Source organism: Elgaria multicarinata, chromosome 9 (genome assembly GCF_023053635.1).
Source record: "Elgaria multicarinata webbii isolate HBS135686 ecotype San Diego chromosome 9, rElgMul1.1.pri, whole genome shotgun sequence".
Lineage (NCBI taxonomy): Eukaryota > Metazoa > Chordata > Lepidosauria > Squamata > Anguidae > Elgaria > Elgaria multicarinata.
Genome location: NC_086179.1, coordinates 53,526,395 through 53,545,411, shown reverse-complemented (window position 1 = coordinate 53,545,411; position 19,017 = coordinate 53,526,395). Strand labels below are relative to the sequence as shown.

The window sequence follows — 19,017 nt, the reverse complement described above, 5'->3', positions numbered from 1 at the left end:
GTGGTGTTCCAAGGACAACTAAATTTATTCAATTCTAATTCTCTAAGGTTTAATGCCAACCCAAACGTCAACAGAGTATGTTAGTGCCAAGCATTGTTCAGAACCTGTCATGATCATATGTCCTTGGACTGCCTGGATCTGTGATCCCTTAGGAATGGATTTGCTAAATTTTCATCTGTTTAGTTCAGATATATGTATATTAATATGTTTACTAGGGATGTGCTCCGCTCTAATCGGACTGGAGAAGCAGGAGCGGAGCGGGGGGCTTCGCCTGCCCTTAAGGCGGAGGCGAAGAGGATTGGGGGGCCGGCAGAGCGTGGCAGAGAGGATCGAGGTGAAGGCGGATCCTTCGCCTCGATCCGGAGCTGCGCCGGAAAGGTAAGTGAGGTTTATCGGGCCCTGCCGCTGTCGCCCATGCGGCGACAGCGGCAGGGCCCGGTAACCCCCCCGCCCTCCTCTCCCTTACCTGCCTCCATCCGCGGTCCGTCAGCATCTTCAATTGAGCCCGTGGTTCCACCAGGAAGTCTGGGCCGCTTGCGGCCCAGACTTCCTGGTGGAACCGCGGGCTCAATTGAAGACGGCGACGGACCGCGGACGGAGGCAGGTAAGGTCCCCCTCTCCCTTGGTCCCTTACCGGGCTCTGCCACCGTCGCCGCATGGGCGGCGATGGCGGCAGGGCCCAGTAACCCCCCCTATGGGGGGGGAACAGAGCTCTGATCCGGATCCGGAGCTCCGAGCGGAGCAGGCACAGGCGGAGTGGGGGTGGGGCGGAGCGGCCCGATTCGAAAATGGCGGATCTGAAAGTGAAGCGGAGTGGGGGGTCCGTGCACACCCCTAATGTTTACTAATATGTTTCCCACCAAGCCAATTCTGAGTATGTAAGTGTTATCATTTGAAAGTGGGACTAGGGAGAATTCAAAATGCAATAGCTTTGCTTCTTGGGCCAGATAGCTGAAAAGTGAGTGTTGCATGGATATCTGCATTCTGTTCATTTGCTCTAGCCACAGCAGCACAAACCATATTCTGCATGGCAGGTGCTAATCAGGATCCACCAGCCATTCTTTTACCTTCCTCTATATCCCTAGTCTTAATAAAAGAAATGAGTGTGAGGAGCAGTTTTATTATGGCATCTGTGGCTCACATAGGACCAAAAGTCGCATGAGATACTGCACTGGGAGGCCAACAAAAAAATCTTTGACCCCCTTCTTGATCCACCAGAGCACAGAATTTTGATTAGGTCTTGCATTCCTTCAGCACATTATAAGGCAATTGCCAACGCAAGAGTGCCAGTGGCTTCTTCTGTATATAACATAGATGGTATATATAGCTGGATTCTAGGGTCACAACACCCATTGTGCTCCTATGTCAGGTCTGAGAGCATGGTTTGAAAGCATATGATGCAGCAACATTTCTGAAGTTAAGCAGATCTGGGTCTGGTCAGTGACTGGATGGGAGACTCTTGGGAACTCCATGTCTGCTACCTTAAGCCCCATCATGGAATAAAGGTGGAATATATAACCAGTGTTGGAACCCTAGCCCTAAAATGCTGTTCTGCTGGTGTAGTAACCCATAGGATTCAATCCAAAGAACAGAGCATCTTCATTTTGTCATTCACACAAATAAGAGAGTGTGATTTATCTCTTGCAAAATGCATTTGATGATTATCCTTTAGATGGCTATCAGTTTTGGGGCAGATTCCATTATTTTGAATCCCAGTAATATTAGTTTATCCTCATGCATAACTGTTAAGGAGATATATCTGGAAACACTTTTCTGATGATTTCTCCCCCTGTATTCTTAGGTACTGGAGACTTCTTAGGTATTGGAGAACCTTGCTCCACGTTCTAGGACAATACCTACCATATTACGACAGTAAGAGAGACCTTCATGATTATTTTTGCTGGCTGACCCACAAGGTGGCACTAAAGAGAAAAGCGACAATTTTCCTAATAGAAAGTGAAAAGCTAATGCAGAAGACCATATGTTGAATCAATGTTGTTTTAATTAGAAGCAGGCTTCTTTTATTTTCAGTTACATTATATTTTGTGACAGTCCCTAAAGCTAAATAGCTGAAAAGATGGTTTTATTTTTGCTGCATTAGCTGATATTTTTGAAAGTAAATGAATATGACTTAAACCGTATTCCATTACAGATACACTATTGCAGAATCATGTGCTCATTGTGATAAAACTGAAGGTCAGAATTGTTTTCTTCCACAAAACACATAAGCAAAATATCGAACAAGAAAACAATGGGCTTGATTTTATTTTCAACAACACACATACACACATCTGCAATGCTGCAAACAGTTAGATTGCTTAAATCTCAGTGGCTTAATCCATAATCCAGCCTACACACTGGCACATATATAGTTGAGCCATTTTAGTACTACTGAGATCAATAGAACGAAAGTAAATTAAATTGTATTAGAACCTAATACATTTTCCTCTGTGTATGATTAACAGCCCAGTTTTATACATGTCTACTCAGAAGTAAACCCCACTGAGTTCTATGAAATGGAATTCACCATCAGGCTGAAAGGTTCTACACCTCTAGTAGAGGTATACTGGAGTATAATTATTCATAACTAGAGACAGAGATCTCCATATAGGAGATTTATGCTCGTGATCTGTTGCAGGAGCACAATAGACTCCTGTGTAGGGAAGAAATGGTTCATTCAGAACCTGTCAGTGCTCAGGCAGAAGATCTGCTTGCGCATCTATACAATGGTATCTATACATCTTATTTATTTATTTATTACATTTTTATACCGCCCAATAGCTGAAGCTCTCTGGGCGGTTCACAAAAATTAAAACCACAATAAAAGAACCAACAGGTTAAAAGCACAATTACGAAATACAGTATAAAAAGCGCAACCAGGATAAAACCATGCAGCAAAATTGATATAAGATTAAAATACAGAGTTAGAACAGTAAAATTTAAATTTAAGTTAAAATTAAGTGTTAAAATACTGAGTGAATAAAAAGGTCTGCAGCAGGCGATGAAAGCAGTACAGTGTAGGCGCCAGGCGGACCTCTCCGGGGAGCTCGTTCCACAACCGGGGTGCCACAGCGGAGAAAGCCCTCCTCCTAGTAGCCACCTGCCTCACTTCCTTTGGCAGGGGCTCACAGAGAAGGGCCCCTGTAGATGATCTTAAGGTCCGGGCAGGTACATATGGGAGGAGGCGTTCCTTCAAATAACCTGGCCCCAAACCGTTTAGGGCTTTAAATGTCAATACCAGCACTTTGAATTGGGCCTGGACCTGGACTGGCAGCCAATGAAGCTGGAAAAGGACTGGCGTAATGTGATCTCGCCGGCCAGTCCCTGTTAGTAAATGGGCTGCCCTATTTTGTACCAGCTGAAGCTTCCGGACTGTTTTCAAAGGCAGCCCCATGTATAACACATTGCAGTAATCCAAACGAGAGGTTATCAGAGCATGGATAACTGTAGCTAGGCTATCTTTGTCCAGATAAGGACGTAGTTGGTATATCAACCTAAGCTGATAAGATCTTGAGGACCCCCTGTCTTTTGGTTGCCTAACAAGTGACCAGAGCTAGGGAGTGGGGGTGGACTTCATTTGGAAGCCTCAGAAGTGAAGCAAAATGCTATGAATATTTATTCAGAAGTAGGCCCTCCTGAATACAAGAAGAGTTACTCTTAGGAAACTATGCATGGATTTGCAGTTCAAATATCTGTTGAGTAACTCTTGCACATGGTTATTACAACTGAAACTGCACTGGTGGCCTATTAGCTACGAAACCATGTACAAAAAGCCCTAAACAACTTGGGACCAGGATACCTAGCAGACTGCCTTTCCTGATACATACCCAGGTGAACTTTAAGATCATCAGAGGAGACCTTGCAGGTCATTCTGAAAATAATAGAATGTCGCCATGCAATACCTCAATGGCGGGCTTTCTCGGTAGTAGCACCCTCTCTTTGGAAAACCATCCCTTGTGAAGTTCAGGAGGTAGAAAATGTGGCATCTTTTAAATGCCTCCTGAAAACACACTTGTTCACCCAGGCTTTCCCTGGGCTGTAATTAAATTAATCATGCAGCTCCATCTTACTGCTCCTTGTATTGGTTTTATTGTAATTAGAATTTTTTTTAAGATTTTGTTTTTAATACTGTATTTTAAATGTGATTTAATATTTATATATGTGAACTGCTGAGGGATTTTATTATATTCAGCAGTATATAAATATTGCAAATAAATAAATAAATGGAATATTAATGGATACAGGGAAAGCACTTGTAGTGAATGAATCCACACTTTTAAACCATAAGTTCTGAGGCAGTCATTGCTACATAAATATTTCATTTTGAAGAGTAAATTGAAACTGGAACATGCCAACAAAGAAGAAAGAGAATCAAAAGGTATTAAGATATTTCCCTCTTTAAAAATATAGGATTTTTTTAAAAAAAATAAAGGGTAGATTTAAAACAAACAACTGTGTGGAGATATAGGGCTTGTGGGGAAGAAAAGAATTATGGGACTGGATCACAGTGGGAATGTACAAGGTAATGAACAGCATAAAAAACAGCGGCTCATATTACAATGACAACAAAATAAAATCTATACATTTTAAACTGAACGGAGGAAATGCTTTTAATCGAATACATAAGCAACATGTAGAATTGCAAGAAGTAACTTAGGGGAACATATAACTCCTTTCAAAGTTTTAGACATTCAGATGAATAAGATTAGACGGGGCGGGGGGGAAGTCCTACAGGTTGTAGGACTTTTCTGAACATGTACAGGTTTGTGCCCTTAGGGATGTAAATATTTAAAAGCTGAGGGAAAAAACAAATCATTTTCTAAAAAAGGACGTTAGGTCAATGTTACTCACTTTTCCAGGTTGATCCTATTCAGTGAGGCATCTCTAACCCTGTTGATTTCACTATATTTCGATGCACTAACTTTGAGAAGGGTTGGATTTAAAATCATAGAACTAAAGCATCAAATACAGCCTGGGTTAGGAAGCTATTATTATTATTATTATTATTTATTTATTTATATAGCACCATCAATGTACATGGTGCTGTACAGAGTTATGGCAAATACTGTGTGCTGCTGCACAAAGAAAGAAGGAATTGGGGGAGGGGGTTACTGTAGAGCCCATGTTTCATCACAAAGTTTTCTATGAGTCATCTCAGAGCATCACGCTGATACAGTGCTGCAAAGACGTGGATATAGTCCTGGGTAGTCAGAAGTGACTGAACGAATAAACAACAACATACTTATGACACAGCTTGACCCAGTTCATAGATCTGGTCTGGACATAAGCGGTCTCATTGCTGGAATGAGGACACAATTGCTGCTCATCAGTCATCAGTGCTGGGACATGAACTGCTCTGCCAGAAACCACCTCCTTTCCCCATTGTGACTTGTAAATACTACAGGAAGGAGGGGATGAGGAATGGAATAGAGAGGGAAGGTCAAAATATCCATTCAAATGCAAACCTTTTTTAAAAAGGGGCTGGTGTGGAGGCATTTAACATTACAGAGGACCAAGATAGATTAATGAGTCCCAGGAGCAAAGCATAGACAGGCAATAATTGCTCCACAACAGTTAAAGTAGACACAAAGGATTAGGCTGCCTGGATTCAATACTGAACTTTTACTCCAGCACACTAAAACATTAGAATCAGTGAAACAACTGTATCCTCTGAAGACTGAAACCTTAAAGATATTATTTTTAATCTAACATGTCAGTCTCACCCATCAGTTTTGCTTCTTCACTCTTCCGTAGATAAATCCTTGAGCCATATGTCATCTTTGCAAAAGGAATTCATTTCAGAACAGATACAGTGAAATATATTCCGCCACTCTACACTAAATATATTCTGCCACCATTAGGTGAAAAGAGCTAGTGCATCATTTCATCAGAATATTGGGAGTTTCCTCACCATACCAAGCATTAGAGGCTGCCACAGCTGGACAGAGGATGTTAGTAGTATTGGACATGATACAGAATTAAAAACAGGTGAAGTACTTGGGGTTTGGTCATAGACTAACCATCATGCTTGGAAACAGGAAGAAATTATCTTCTACCTAAGACTAACTTGGAGAAAGACTGTGCCAACTATTCCACAGATTCAGTGATCCAAGGAAGTATTTGAAATTTCTGGAAAAATGAAGTATAAATCATAAAAGTCTAAAGGTTAAAAAACCCACCACATGGATTCTCTGGAATTTATACTGTAACTCTCTGTTTAGGTAAGTTCAGCTCCATGAATAAATTGTTCCTCACCTCTATGATATATGGCTATGATCTGTTATTTACAGAGTCTTCCTGCTATGAGTGCAAAATGGCAATGTTGATACTGAGTTGTGCCACTTGAAGCTCAACAAAAAGAAAATTAAACTGATGTTGCTTGTCTCTTACTTTTTTTTTTTTTTACCACAATATAGGCTAGTACATGAAATAGGAATTATATTATCTGAAGTGTATCCAAGTGTGGTCTGAAACATCTTGTCTGGAAAGACAGTTTTTTTCATGAATTGGTTGAGGTATGAGATGATGTGTTCTTTTTCAGCACAGTGAAATCTTGTCCTGCAGCTCATATAAAGTGATTGCATACAAGATGCTCATTGCCTAAAGGGTTTTTTTTAAAAAAATAATCGAGTCATTACCAAGATGCTGCTACTGAAAGAAGACTTGATTTGTTAACTTTCAGCAATGTCACATAGAGAAGACAAGGTGATGCATGAATTTCAGAGACAATGCTTACCGTATCCATTTGTGGAACTACCACAATAAGAAAATACTTAAGGACTTTGCAGGATGGGTATATAAACAGACCATCCCGTAGAATTCATATTTATCCCCCATCTCTCTCGACATTGGACATACTGGAACTTACTTCTTAGTAAATGTGCTTGGGATTGTAAATTATCTGCAGTCTCACACACTGCCCCTCAAACATGTCATGCTGAGATAGCAAAGTGTAGCTCAGTAAAGTGTGTTGTACTTGACTCTAGAAGACCAAATCATAGCTCAGCCATGAACTGATGAGCTGATTAGAGATGCAAACTTTCCAGACATTTTGACACTATGGGAGAGGTGTTTTCCAAAACTGGAAACTTTAGGAAAAATTGAAAAATAAGAAATACTTTTTTTAAAAAATGCTCTAAAACACTTTGTTGCTTTAGGCCAATCTTCCCCAACCTTGCATCATTCAGATGTTTGGACTTCAGCTCCCATCAGTTACACACAATATGGGCAAAAGTCAGAAATGTAGGGATTTGTTATCTAAAACATCTAGATGGCACCAAGTTGGGGAAGCCAACTTTAGGAACCTAAAATATATTATGTATAACTTTGTTTTTTCATAAAATTATCATTTAGATTAAAAACTTTTGAAAATTAACTCAGTAAATTTGTAATTATTATACTTCTAAATTTATTATACCAAAACATGAGAATTTGTGAGCAAACCAAGTTATCTCTACCTATAAAGCGGAAAGTATGTGTGTGTCATGTATGTACGGAAATGTTTACCAACTTCCAGATGAGTTAGAAACTTTAAATTTGACACGGTGATAGGTCTGACTGTACAATGCACCAGAAAAATCTAAAACATGAATTTTGGAGTTTTAAGTATTTTTATAGAATTCAATAAAAACCTAGGTTTTGCCTACAACTCCCAGCATGGCTTGGGTGGAACTACCAGCATGTCTTGGGCGGGAGCCCAGACTTACTGGCCTTTGGCAGTCATTGTGAGTGCATGGGCAGGTTGCCACTGTGTGTCTTTCACAACCCCAACTCCTAAGGTTGGTCTGGAGCAATCAACCCAATTCCACATAAAAGGAAACAACCTATGTAAATGGACTGCGTCCATTTGTGGTGCCTCCTCCTACCCTCCTGCGTGGTTTTAAAATTGTAACTAGATACAACAGCATGTCTTTGAGGGGCCAAACACTCTCAAAAGCACTCTGTCCTGCTATCACTATTTTCTCAGAATCTGGGGGAACCAAATGCGCAACCTTTGCCCTTAAGAGGGAGGAAGGGGAGGCACTCTGCGTATGCCCAGAAACAGACCTGATGAAGGAGGGAAGTGCACTGCACAGCTCTAGCCCTTCAGTACAGGCTCCTGATGGAGCATCAGCAACAAGAGGATGTCTCAGAGGATGCAGGCACCTGCAGGCTGCCAAAGGCATGCTGGGAGGTGTAGTACTGGCATGTAGAGTGTCTGACAAAATAAAGTATGAGTGAGCAAACCAGTCACTATTTCTCAATCCTAACTCAGCTCCCACTTTCCTGACCTCTCACTGCTGTCCTTCTACCTGACTATCTCCAACTGCCGCTCACCCCAACCACTATTCCATTCTAGCCTCAGCTATCAGTCATTCCTCCATTCACTCTTCTGTTTCAATGGTATAATCAGGCCTTTACATAAAAAATCATAAACTTTATTCAGTCATTCCTGCATTTGTTTTGGAATGTTGTAGTTTAGTTATGACAGGGAGAAAATGCAGCATAAAAATCTCATCAAGTTAAAAGGCCTTGGAAAATAATAATAAATAATAACTACAATAATAATAATAATCTGATCCCAGGATAACTGCCTGGTGTAAACAAGGCCCCAGTGTCATGAAATGGAATCCTAACTTTTTTGTTGGGAAGAGAACAAATGTGTACATAAACATCTAATTCTGCATTTAGCAGATTAAGGGTTTACTCTTGACATATTCTAGATGTCAATCTTGGAAACGCATTTCAAAACAGCGACAAATTCCTTCTAATGACATGCTGTATTTTTATTTCCTACCCATTTTCTCTACTGTTATTCCCCACCCCACTTCTGCTTGGCTTACTGTCAGCTGCTATGAAAGGTTTGGAAATTCGGTGCCTGTTGGCTGAAGTGAGATTTAAGTATGTGCTGGAATGCTTTTGTGAATAGGTTTACACACATGCTGAAGACAGTTTCTTAGTGACTTTAATGTTTTTATCCTTACAGGCACTACTCAGGGCAGTTGGTGTGCTGTCCTGAGGGTGTTTCCTCCAGTGCTTAGTAGGAGAGCTTGTTGAAGCTTGAGTTTGTCTGGGAATCATGCATATTTTTTGACTCAAACATCATTTCTCATAATTCTAGGGACTTGTGATGAATTGCTTAAAATTTCATGAAAGGTTGCTCCTTGCACTACATTTTATACTTGGGTATAGACACCCCAGTGCATGTGTAGCAGGACAATTTTGAAGGGCCCATTCATGCAGAAATTGCCACATCCACTTTGGAAAATATGCTTACATATAATTTGAAAAGCCATTTTAAGAGGTCCATTTGGTTTTGGTTACTGCTTAACATGGACACTGCAGGGTGTATGTAATTAATCACACATATTTGTCTACAGTACTGGTGTCCTCAAACATTGTTCTTATGTTATTAAGCATTTAAAAACTTTGTGCCTGTTAGTGCTGAAACTTCAAAGCAATTGACACTATCATTATGCTCATGGTGAGTCCGTTTGCTTCCATTCTGTTCTTGGGACACCACTGTAGGATTTCTGTGTGGCATGCAAAAATTGTACCCTGTGATTGTGATGATCTGTTTACCTCACATAAGTATATACTGATTGAAAACAAGCAGGTCTGTCAAGAGTGGCTGGCACATCTCAGTCAATTGGCCATTATTATAACTTTTTTTTAAAAAAAACAAGCTTCTGCCTGGTACATGATTGTTCAGTTGTTCTTAAGCAATGCTGCGACTGCTAGTAAGGAAATCTTCAGCCATGTCTATGTTATCTGTAGTGGAGCTGCAGCTCTGAGGCCAAGGGAGGCTTTCTCCCTCTCGCATCAGGTATCATCTAGCCTGGTATGACCCATCACAAACAATGCTTCTGGCCCCATAAAGACATTGACACAGTGAGCACACTCTATGACATGGATGGCATGATTTGCTTGTGAATCAGCATGTATCTGTGCATGCAGCATCAGACTGGAAGTTAATTGGTGAATAGAAGAAATGGTTAATCATTGTGTAGATAAGGCAGGGCCATGACTGATCAATCAGTGAACATTATCAGCCTTCACCTACTTCGAATGACTTACGGCTCCCTTACCATATGACTCTGGACTCCTCAGGGCAACTTGTGAACAGACCCTCAGAAGAATTGTAAATTGTACTTCTGTTTCCTGCGCACAGGCATAGCCCTGGGTAGGCTCAACAGATTTCTCCCCTGAAACAGGCAGCCATTCAATACCCCTAATGTATATAGAGCATATAATACCCTGTACATATTCAATATTTATGTGGAGAACAGATTCGTTTACATAGAATCCTGGCAAATCCTGCGGGGAGGCGGATTTATAATCTGACACTTGCCAGATCATCAGAATAGGATCTGCCAAAAAGGCTCTCTATCATCATCAGCCTGCAAGCCTTGCGTGTACTCTGCAGACTCCGATTCCAGCTGCAAACACATTGTGTTCAGTTTAAACACTTCTGCTCCCCCGCCGCCCCACGCTTCCTTCGGCCAGGGAAGGTGCCACAGACCTCCTGCCGAAAGCACGCTTGCGAATGCCTGCCCGGAGATGCCCAACAGAGGATTCTGAAGCCGCAGCTAAGCGACTTCAGTCGTCGTCGTCGTCGTGCGCGACTGCCTCAATTAAGGCTCTCTAATCTCTCGCTCCTTGTTCCCTCTCCTGGGAGTTTGTCAGTCACTCCAACAGCCTTGCAAGCTCCTTTTAAAGTGGTTTATGTGGTCTGGATTCACGCACACTCTCTCTTGACGAGAGCTGTGTTAGTTATCTCTAGCGGTCTGTGGGTAGTTCCCAACCCACACACTACCTAGAAGCAGAGCGCGGGTCCGCCAACTACGAAACCAAGCCTCGCGCCTGCCTGCCTCTCTCTCTCTCTCTCTCTCTCTCTCATACACACACACACGCACACATACACGCTAGTCGGAGCCGCTGTCCGGGCTTCTTCCAAGCCTCTCCGGCTCGGCTGAAGCATTTTGCCAAGCGGCGCCGAAGAGAGCAGGAAGCGAGTTTGCACCGCCTGCGGGTGCTCAGGACAGCTAAAGCTGCGTGGAGAAAAAGAGTCCGCTCCGGGGCATCGCACTTTCCCATCCCGGCCCCTCCTCCTCGTGACAAGCAGGACGCGCGCAAGCTGCTCCGAGAGCCGCCGGGGCCAAACTGGGAGCCGACCAAGCACGCGACGGCCGCTTTAAGCCATACGGCGCGCAGTGGGAGGAGAGTTTGTGGCGCGGCGAGTTTGAGGGAGCGAATAAGTACCCGCGGGGGAGGCCACGGGGAACCGTAGCCCTTCCTTCTTCGCCTGCCCTCCTCCTCCGCTCACCGCTGTGGCTGCCGCCGCGCACAGAGTGGCACTCGTTTCAGCTGCGGGCGGCAATGCCACTCGAGCGGCGTGACGCCAGGCTGAACAGGGCGCGCCCGGCGCCCTGAGCGGCGTCCAAGTTGCGCTCTCACTGCCCAATCCGCTCGCCGCAGGGGGTCCGGCGGCTCCGCCCCCCGCCCCTTTCCCGCCTTCCTCCCACATGGGGCGCGAGGAGCCTTCCCGCGGCCGCTGCTCTTAGGGAGCGCGAAGAGCTCTCCGCGAAGTGACACCGCAGCGGCTGCGGCAGCACCAGGCGAAGCCGCGCGGCAGGGAAAGCCAAAAATTCCCAGGCGCGAGCGAAGGGGCAGCGAGCGCTTCGCTTTCCGTGGCCGTCCTCGCCTCTTCCCCGCAACCTTCCTCGCTTCTTTTTCCCGCCTTCCTTCGGCAGCCTCTCATGCCTTCCTGGCCCCGGCGGCGGCGGCGGGGGGCGGCGGCAGCCCCGCGGGAGGAGCCGGGGGTGGCGCTACGCTGATGTCCCTGGCCGAGAAGCGGGAGCAGAGCTTCTCCTTCACGCCCATGATGATCGAGGAGGACGCCGGCCTGAGGAACGGCAGCAGGGGGCTCTCGGGCCAGTGGGCGGACGCGGCGGCGGTGCGACCCCGGACCACGGAGCGCCACATCACGGTGCACAAGCGCCTCGTGCTGGGCTTCGCCATCTCCATCCTGGCTCTGCTGGTGGTCACCATGATCGCCGTGTTGCTCAGCGTGCGCATCGAGGAGTGCAGCGGCAGCGACAACGCGGCGGACGGCCCAGCGGCAGGCAGGGCGGGCAACGGGAGCGTCCCGGCGGCGGCGGCGGCGGCGGCCGCAGGAAGCGCCCGCCTGAACCAGAACAATGCCGGGGAGCTCCCCGGCCGCGGCGGGCTGGGAACGGCAGCGCCGGGAGCGGCAGCGGGGGAAGAGGACGCGGAGCAGGAGGAGTGGCAGAGGCGGCGGCAGCCGCCGCCCTGGACCCAGCTGCGCCTGCCCGGGCACCTGCGCCCCCTGCACTACAACCTGATGCTGAGCGCCTTCCTGGAGAACTTCACCTTCAGCGGCGAGGTCAACGTGCAGGTCGAGTGCCTCAACGCCACCCGCTACATCGTCCTGCACGCCCACCGCGTGCGCGTCGAGGCGGTCCGCGTGGCGGAGGACCGGCTGGCCGGCGCCCTGCGCGTCGCCGGCTTCTTCCTCTACCCGCAGACCCAGGTCTTCGTGGTCGTCCTCAACCGCAGCCTGGAGGCGCAGCGAAGTTACAACCTCAAGATCATCTACCACGCGCCCATCGAGAACGAGCTGCTGGGCTTTTTCCGCAGCTCTTACGTCCTCCACGGGGAGAGAAGGTAAAAGAGACCCCTCCCTCTACCGCACCTCTTCTATCCCCTGTCCCACCACTTGCCCTTCTACGTTAGCCAAGGCGAGATAGAACTCTGCTGCCCCACAAGTCACAGTGCGAAGCCATAAAGGAGAACCTCAGGTCCTTCCCAGTTCATTATTTTCCATAATGTGGATCACTTTCCCCCTCCTCTCCCCTCCCCCCCATACCTCACAAAATGTTTATATCAATTTCTAGTTTAAAAGCAACTTGTTTTCCTCCTCCTTCTTAAGATTAAAGAGTTTTACAAGTATCCTTAGATAGTGGGGTTTGTTTTGATATCAGGAATGATATGAAGTGATATTCAATTGACGTAAACTTCAGCAAAAGTTTCCACCTGACAATAGTTAAATGCTTTTCTTCCCTAGAAAAGTACATACTTAAGGTAGGGTCGATCTCCTAAGTACATTTGGAGTACAGCAGCCCCTCCGCATGTGACGTTTATGCATCCACTGTTGTTGTTTTTTAAAAGTACAGATGTCTTAACTTTCTTGTCAAAGGACAGATTGCTAGAAGTGGGAAGCTAGGACCTTGCAATCCCCAGACTGGAAGAGCAAAATATTGGAGCTACATTATAGACTCCTTTAATGTTGTAGATCTTACTACTGACACTTCTACCCTTTAAGATGCTTTGATTCTGAGATGTAGTTAAGAGAGAAGGTCTCTTGCAACGTGACCACCATATAGAAATGCTAACAGGGGGCTCATTTTATTCTTCTGTACCTGCCTTTGCATGCTGAGGTCCCCATGCAATTGTACCTGCTTTTATTTGATGGGAAGGCATATCCAGAGCAGAGGAATTTGTAATACATCAGAGTCTTGCATGACAGACCTAGGAAGAATGATAAGGGAGAGGGGACAATCCGGCATGCTCGATTTAGTTCATCTTCCCATGTTATGGTTGATGTGCCACTGGTATCTATTAAAGCATGAAAGGCAGGATTTCTGCTTTTGGACTCACTTATTCATAGCCAATAATCTTGCTTGTCCCTGCCCTGGACAACTTCTCTGCCCTGAATATGACAGTGAGAGATTCTAAGAACCACTTGCAGTTGGCATTCCAGTCTGTAAACGATCAGGACTTGACTAGCCTTACCTCCCACTCTGTCCTGGACTTCAGCCTTTAGAATTATTCCCTTAAATTGACAACCTTCCCTTTCCCTCTTGATTGGTTGAAATCAAAAACCTGAGGGAAAGGAAAGACCAAAAATGGAGCAAGCTATGGAGAATTTAAAGATCAAGTTACTAGTGAGAAGACTTAAAGGAGGTTTCTAACAGATTAGACTAGTTGAGCCAAATTATACTAAGGGTATATTTTTCTCACCCAGACAAGATTCAAAAGCAATTCACTGAAGTAAAATTGTTGACACTGTAGGAACAAACTGCATCTTACAGAGCAACTGCGTGTTAGGGAGTCCTGAAGGACTTTGCACGTGGTGTTTGAGAAGTTTGCTTGCAAGGTAAACGTGGGTCTGAAACAGTGGGGGTGAGGTGTGGGGAAAGCAGCAGGAGGAGTTACACATAGGGGAAGGTTAAGCACTCCTATCTCTCTAGGATGCAGATCATCCCATCCCAAGGGTACTCTGTAACTGAGGAGAGGGTGTTGCAGCTTCTTTACAGGTGGCTGCACTGCACTGTGTACTTTGCTCCTTACTCAACTAAAATGGGATTAAGGAGCTGTATTTTCATGCTACATATCTGATCACACTAGAAGATATGACTCAGTAAAAGCAATCTTGATTTTAAAAAGATAGATATGTGAGTAAACAACTTTTTACCACATGTCAGAGATAAATCAATAAGCATATTTAAATTTGAGCTCTGAAATGTGTCGTTTCTACGCTTCCTCAGAAAACTATTGTTTGTAAAACCAGATTATTCAATATACAGCCAAAATAGCACATGAAGAGCTGCTGAATATAATACAAATATTGCAACGTAGGTCTGATTCGTATTTTTCCTACAAATGTAAACAATACATATAACTGGCTTTGTTTTCAAAACAGTGGGGCTGTAGAGGATACTTCTCATCTGTTTGCTTATGTATGACTGCGTTTTATTAACAAAGTTTGAGACGACTCTGTGGGGTTTACTCTATTTTTTTCTGGTGGAGTTACAGACCATTTAACAAGTCTGTGTGAATAGAGGCTTAGTTTTTTTTATTCATGCAGCAAATCAAACATTAAAAGCCAGGCTCTAGTTTAAAAAAAAAGCAAGAAAGACTGGTTTCCTGATAGCTTTGTGTGTGTTTTTAGCAGAGACCTAGAATGAATGCATTTTTAAATTGCTGCTCAATGAAAATCCAGCCACAGGATCTTACTCTGTGTAGATCATCATTTCTTTGAGAGTCCCTGCTGAGCAAATGGTTTGCTTAAGCGAATGACATCCAAAAAGTAAGACGAAACTCCTCCAATGCAATTATGCCAACATTCTCTCTCATACACCTGTAATGGTTCCTGCAGATAATGAACGTGGGCCAAATTAGAAGCTCATCTAATTGACCATAATAGCTGGCATGAAATCTTCTGTTTGCAGAGTCCAGGAACAGGGAAGGTAGCACTTCGCTGAACCTTTTTACTACATTAAGACCTCAGCAGTCTTTGCTCAGAAACTTTGTAAAGTTATATGCAGCATAAGGTTCTATTTGCATAATAGTATATCGCATCATCCCTCAAGCTATGCACCTTTATTTTTAGACTGACAAAAACAACTTTGCTATACAGTGCAATGCAAAACTTGTGGCAAAGTTATAATACATTGGTACATTTAGTACATAAATATTTCCAGTGTAAAGTATTAACATTACAATTGCAAGTTAGTTTTACAACATACAAGATGAGGAACATTTTCTGACCTATTTTTTGTCATAGTCATAATATGACTGTTCATATATAGTCACTTTTTCACTATATAGATTCACTTAGGCTGCAATCTTGTATGCATTAAGTTGCATTGAGCTCAGTGGGGCATACTTCTGACATGTACAAGATCATGCTTTTAATTAGCTTAGTGCATTGGGCAAAACTTTAAGCAGCTGTAAATTGGAGAAACTCCATTGAGTCAACAGAGCAGTGACCTGATCACATGTAGTGGGGATCAAGTGCTTTGTTTATTATTTGGCATAACTGTAAACATTTTTAAAATATAGCCAACGTTGCACTAGAAGTCCCTGTTTCATGTTTCATTTTCATAAATGTCAGGAGATTAATGGAACAACATAATCTAAAATATTTTCCCCAAACAGGGTGGATCCAGAAAGTATGGAAACTCACTAGTACAATAAGATTGTCTGTTGCTATAGGAAAAATTGCAAAGTAAATCTGCAAACATTTTTTGCACAATTTTAGTCACTACTACATTGATTAAAATTGTTTAAAAATATTTGTCACTAGATTTAGTTGTATTCTGAAAACTGCTCTGTTAAATCATTCAAAATCCTGTAGCGATTCATTGGGCAGTTTCCACTAAATGTGACAAAATAGCTCATTTTAAACAAAGGCAAAACTTTGCTTAAGTTCTTTGACACTTTTATGCTTGGCTAACAATATAGCATTCTTGAAATAAATTACTCACATTTTGTACATTTGAGCCAAATGGTCTTGTGCTCTGAGGCCTGCCAGTGCCAAGCATAGTATGACTTTCATGGAAGATTTTGCTAACTTAAGTAGAGCAGGACATTTACCTTACCTCTTGACTGAATAGACAAAAGCCATAAATCTATCTAAAACATTGCTGGCACTGTAGAAATGCTAATTTTGCCTCTCAGGTCATTTCATCTTTAATGGGAAAAGTAAAATGGAAATGGTACAGTAAAAATTACTTTTAGTCATTCAGTGCATATGTTGGTGACATTAAAAAAAAAACACCTTTGGGTAACTTGTGCAGTTCATACTTACCATGATTTTATGTAATAAGGGTAAATTTACAGCTTTGGAATATACTAGAACAGAACAATCCCTTCCATCCTGACAGCTTGATTTTATTTTTTCTGATAATCCTTAAAGTGTCAAAATAGACATGTTGTTGAGGAAACATGCCTACCTTTTTAATCGAAGAGGTGGAATTAAAATAGCTGCAAATTACTGTCATCTGTACGCAAAAAACCAACTTGCAAGGCTTTCATTCCTATAATTACACATTTAGGAATTGACTCCTAAGTATGAATAACTGAGGCTGCACTCCTATACACACATACCTGGGAGTAAGTCTCATTAAACTCAGTGGGGCTTACTTTCGAGTAGGCATGTATACGACTGAACTGCACATGCAGAATTGCAACTTTGAAGTCACATTGGTTCCACTACATTGCTCTAATGAAAAACTTTTGATAGTCAGGATGTGTTGTATGTCCTCTCTTACATATATTGAACTCATGTATTCAATATCCTACTGTGCCCACTAGCTTTGAACAAGTTTTATCCCTTTTTATTCCCTTTACTTCCATGCAGTATTGGAAGATGGCAGATGAGATCTTACTGTATTTTCATAACTATGCAAGAGATGTAGTTGAGATGAAGTTAATACAGACACTAAAGGTCTCTGGAACACAAAGTTTAGTATTATGTTTTGAGGACTAGGTAAGGCATTTTGAGAACTTGCGTAAAACAGGATTTATAATTAACTAAATGGCAGTTTCAGTCCATAAGTAATTTAAAACAGAAATGCTGGTTTGGTCCCTCTGATATCTTATTGCGGGTCTAGAGCAGTTTAAACTCAGTTTACTTATATCAAACCACATCACTTGGATTTTAACCCATTGGTTCATGTGGAAATTAATCATTAGGAGTAATTTGAGTTAAATCCAAGTATTCTGGCTTTAGTAGTTTGTGCATCAGGTTGCAGAGTCAAATTCCCTGAAAAACACCACCCCAAGATCGGTATTGCTCTTTTCTAGATTGCAAAGACTTGAAACTTCAAACATCTTTAGAATTTGAAAAAAAAAACATTAAGAAGTGAATGGATGGAATTCATCCATTCATTAGCATATTTCTCAGAAAGTTCTGTTTTTGGACAAAACAATCATTACAGATATATTACTATTGTAAAAAGTCTTTGCCCTTTAAGATTATCCATATTGTTCTGGTATATGCTTTTGTAGACTTTAATCCTCTTCATTGGATGCATAAAGTTTTATTGAGGTATTAAGCTTTTAAAAATAACATTGGTTTTAATAGAGGTTCATCTTGCTGTGAACTGTCAGTGCGGTATCCGCAGGTGCCAGTGTGCCCACAGGGACCATCAACAGCTTTCCACTCTCTGTCCTCTTCAAAAATTATCTTTAATAAAATGAATTTGAAAGGTGTTAGGAGGCCAGGTTCTCCATCCTTTTCCTGAACCTGCCGCTGATCAGCTGTTGGTGAGGGGAGGGTGCGGGCAGAAAAACAAGGAAAGAGTTGCTTCCTGGCCCCATCCAATTGTTTTTCACCCACACAGTCCTTTCCCCCTTGTGCTCTCTCTCTCTCCAACCCCATACTTCCAGCCTCCCTATTTCTCCCCCCCCCCCTTTGCTTCGCTGTTTCTTGCTGAAAAAACCACAGCTTTCTATTAAGTCAGAATTTGGGAGATTGTTGTTTATTCTAACTTAAGTTAGTTAACAAACCAGGATCTGAAACCATTGCTTGATCCTGGTTTGTTTGAACTACTAATAAGAATAAGCCACAATCATCTTTTCACTTTATTCAAAATGAAAAGTAGAAGCTTCCTGATCTCTCCCCTCATGCCTGCAGAAGGAGGGGAATAATAGGGTGAGCCTAAGGCTTGCTGTATCTCGTTCCCTTGGTTTAGCATTATTTTATTTATTTATTTATTTATTTTATTACATTTCTATACCGCCCAATAGCCGGAGCTCTCTGGGCGGTTCACAAAAATTAAAACCATTCAAAGTATAAAACAACAGTATAAAAACATACTATAAAATACAATATAAAGCTCAACCAGATAAAAACAGCAGCAATGCAAAATTACAAATTTAAAACCATGTTATTAAAAATTTATAGATTGTTAAAATGTTGGGAGAATAAAAAGGTCTTCACCTGGCGTCTAAAAGCATATAATGCTTTTAAGCATATAATGTAGGTGCCAAGCGAACCTCCTTAGGGAGCTCATTCCACAGCCGGGGTGCCACAGCAGAGAAGGCCCTCCTCCTGGTAGCCACTTGCCTCACTTCCTTTGGCAGGGGCTCACAGAGAAGGACCCCTGAAGATGACCAGACATTTTTATGTCTGAAATGGGCCAGTAATTCTAAACAATTGTCCTATTTTTTCTTAATAGTGTTTATTTTATGCAAGTTAGAAATTATATTAGCAAAACATGAGAGAAT

The 19,017-nt window shown here is 42.9% G+C and overlaps 1 protein-coding gene across 1 annotated transcript in view; it reads left to right on the top strand.

The window, feature by feature from the left end:
- The first annotated feature begins 11,863 nt into the window (after positions 1-11,863).
- The window catches only part of TRHDE (thyrotropin releasing hormone degrading enzyme), a 280,840-nt gene continuing 273,686 nt past the window's right edge, over positions 11,864-19,017 (top strand). The window contains exon 1 of the mRNA XM_063133867.1: positions 11,864-12,666. Coding sequence (XP_062989937.1) covers positions 11,864-12,666 — 803 coding nt within the window. The remainder of the gene's footprint in view (positions 12,667-19,017) is intronic.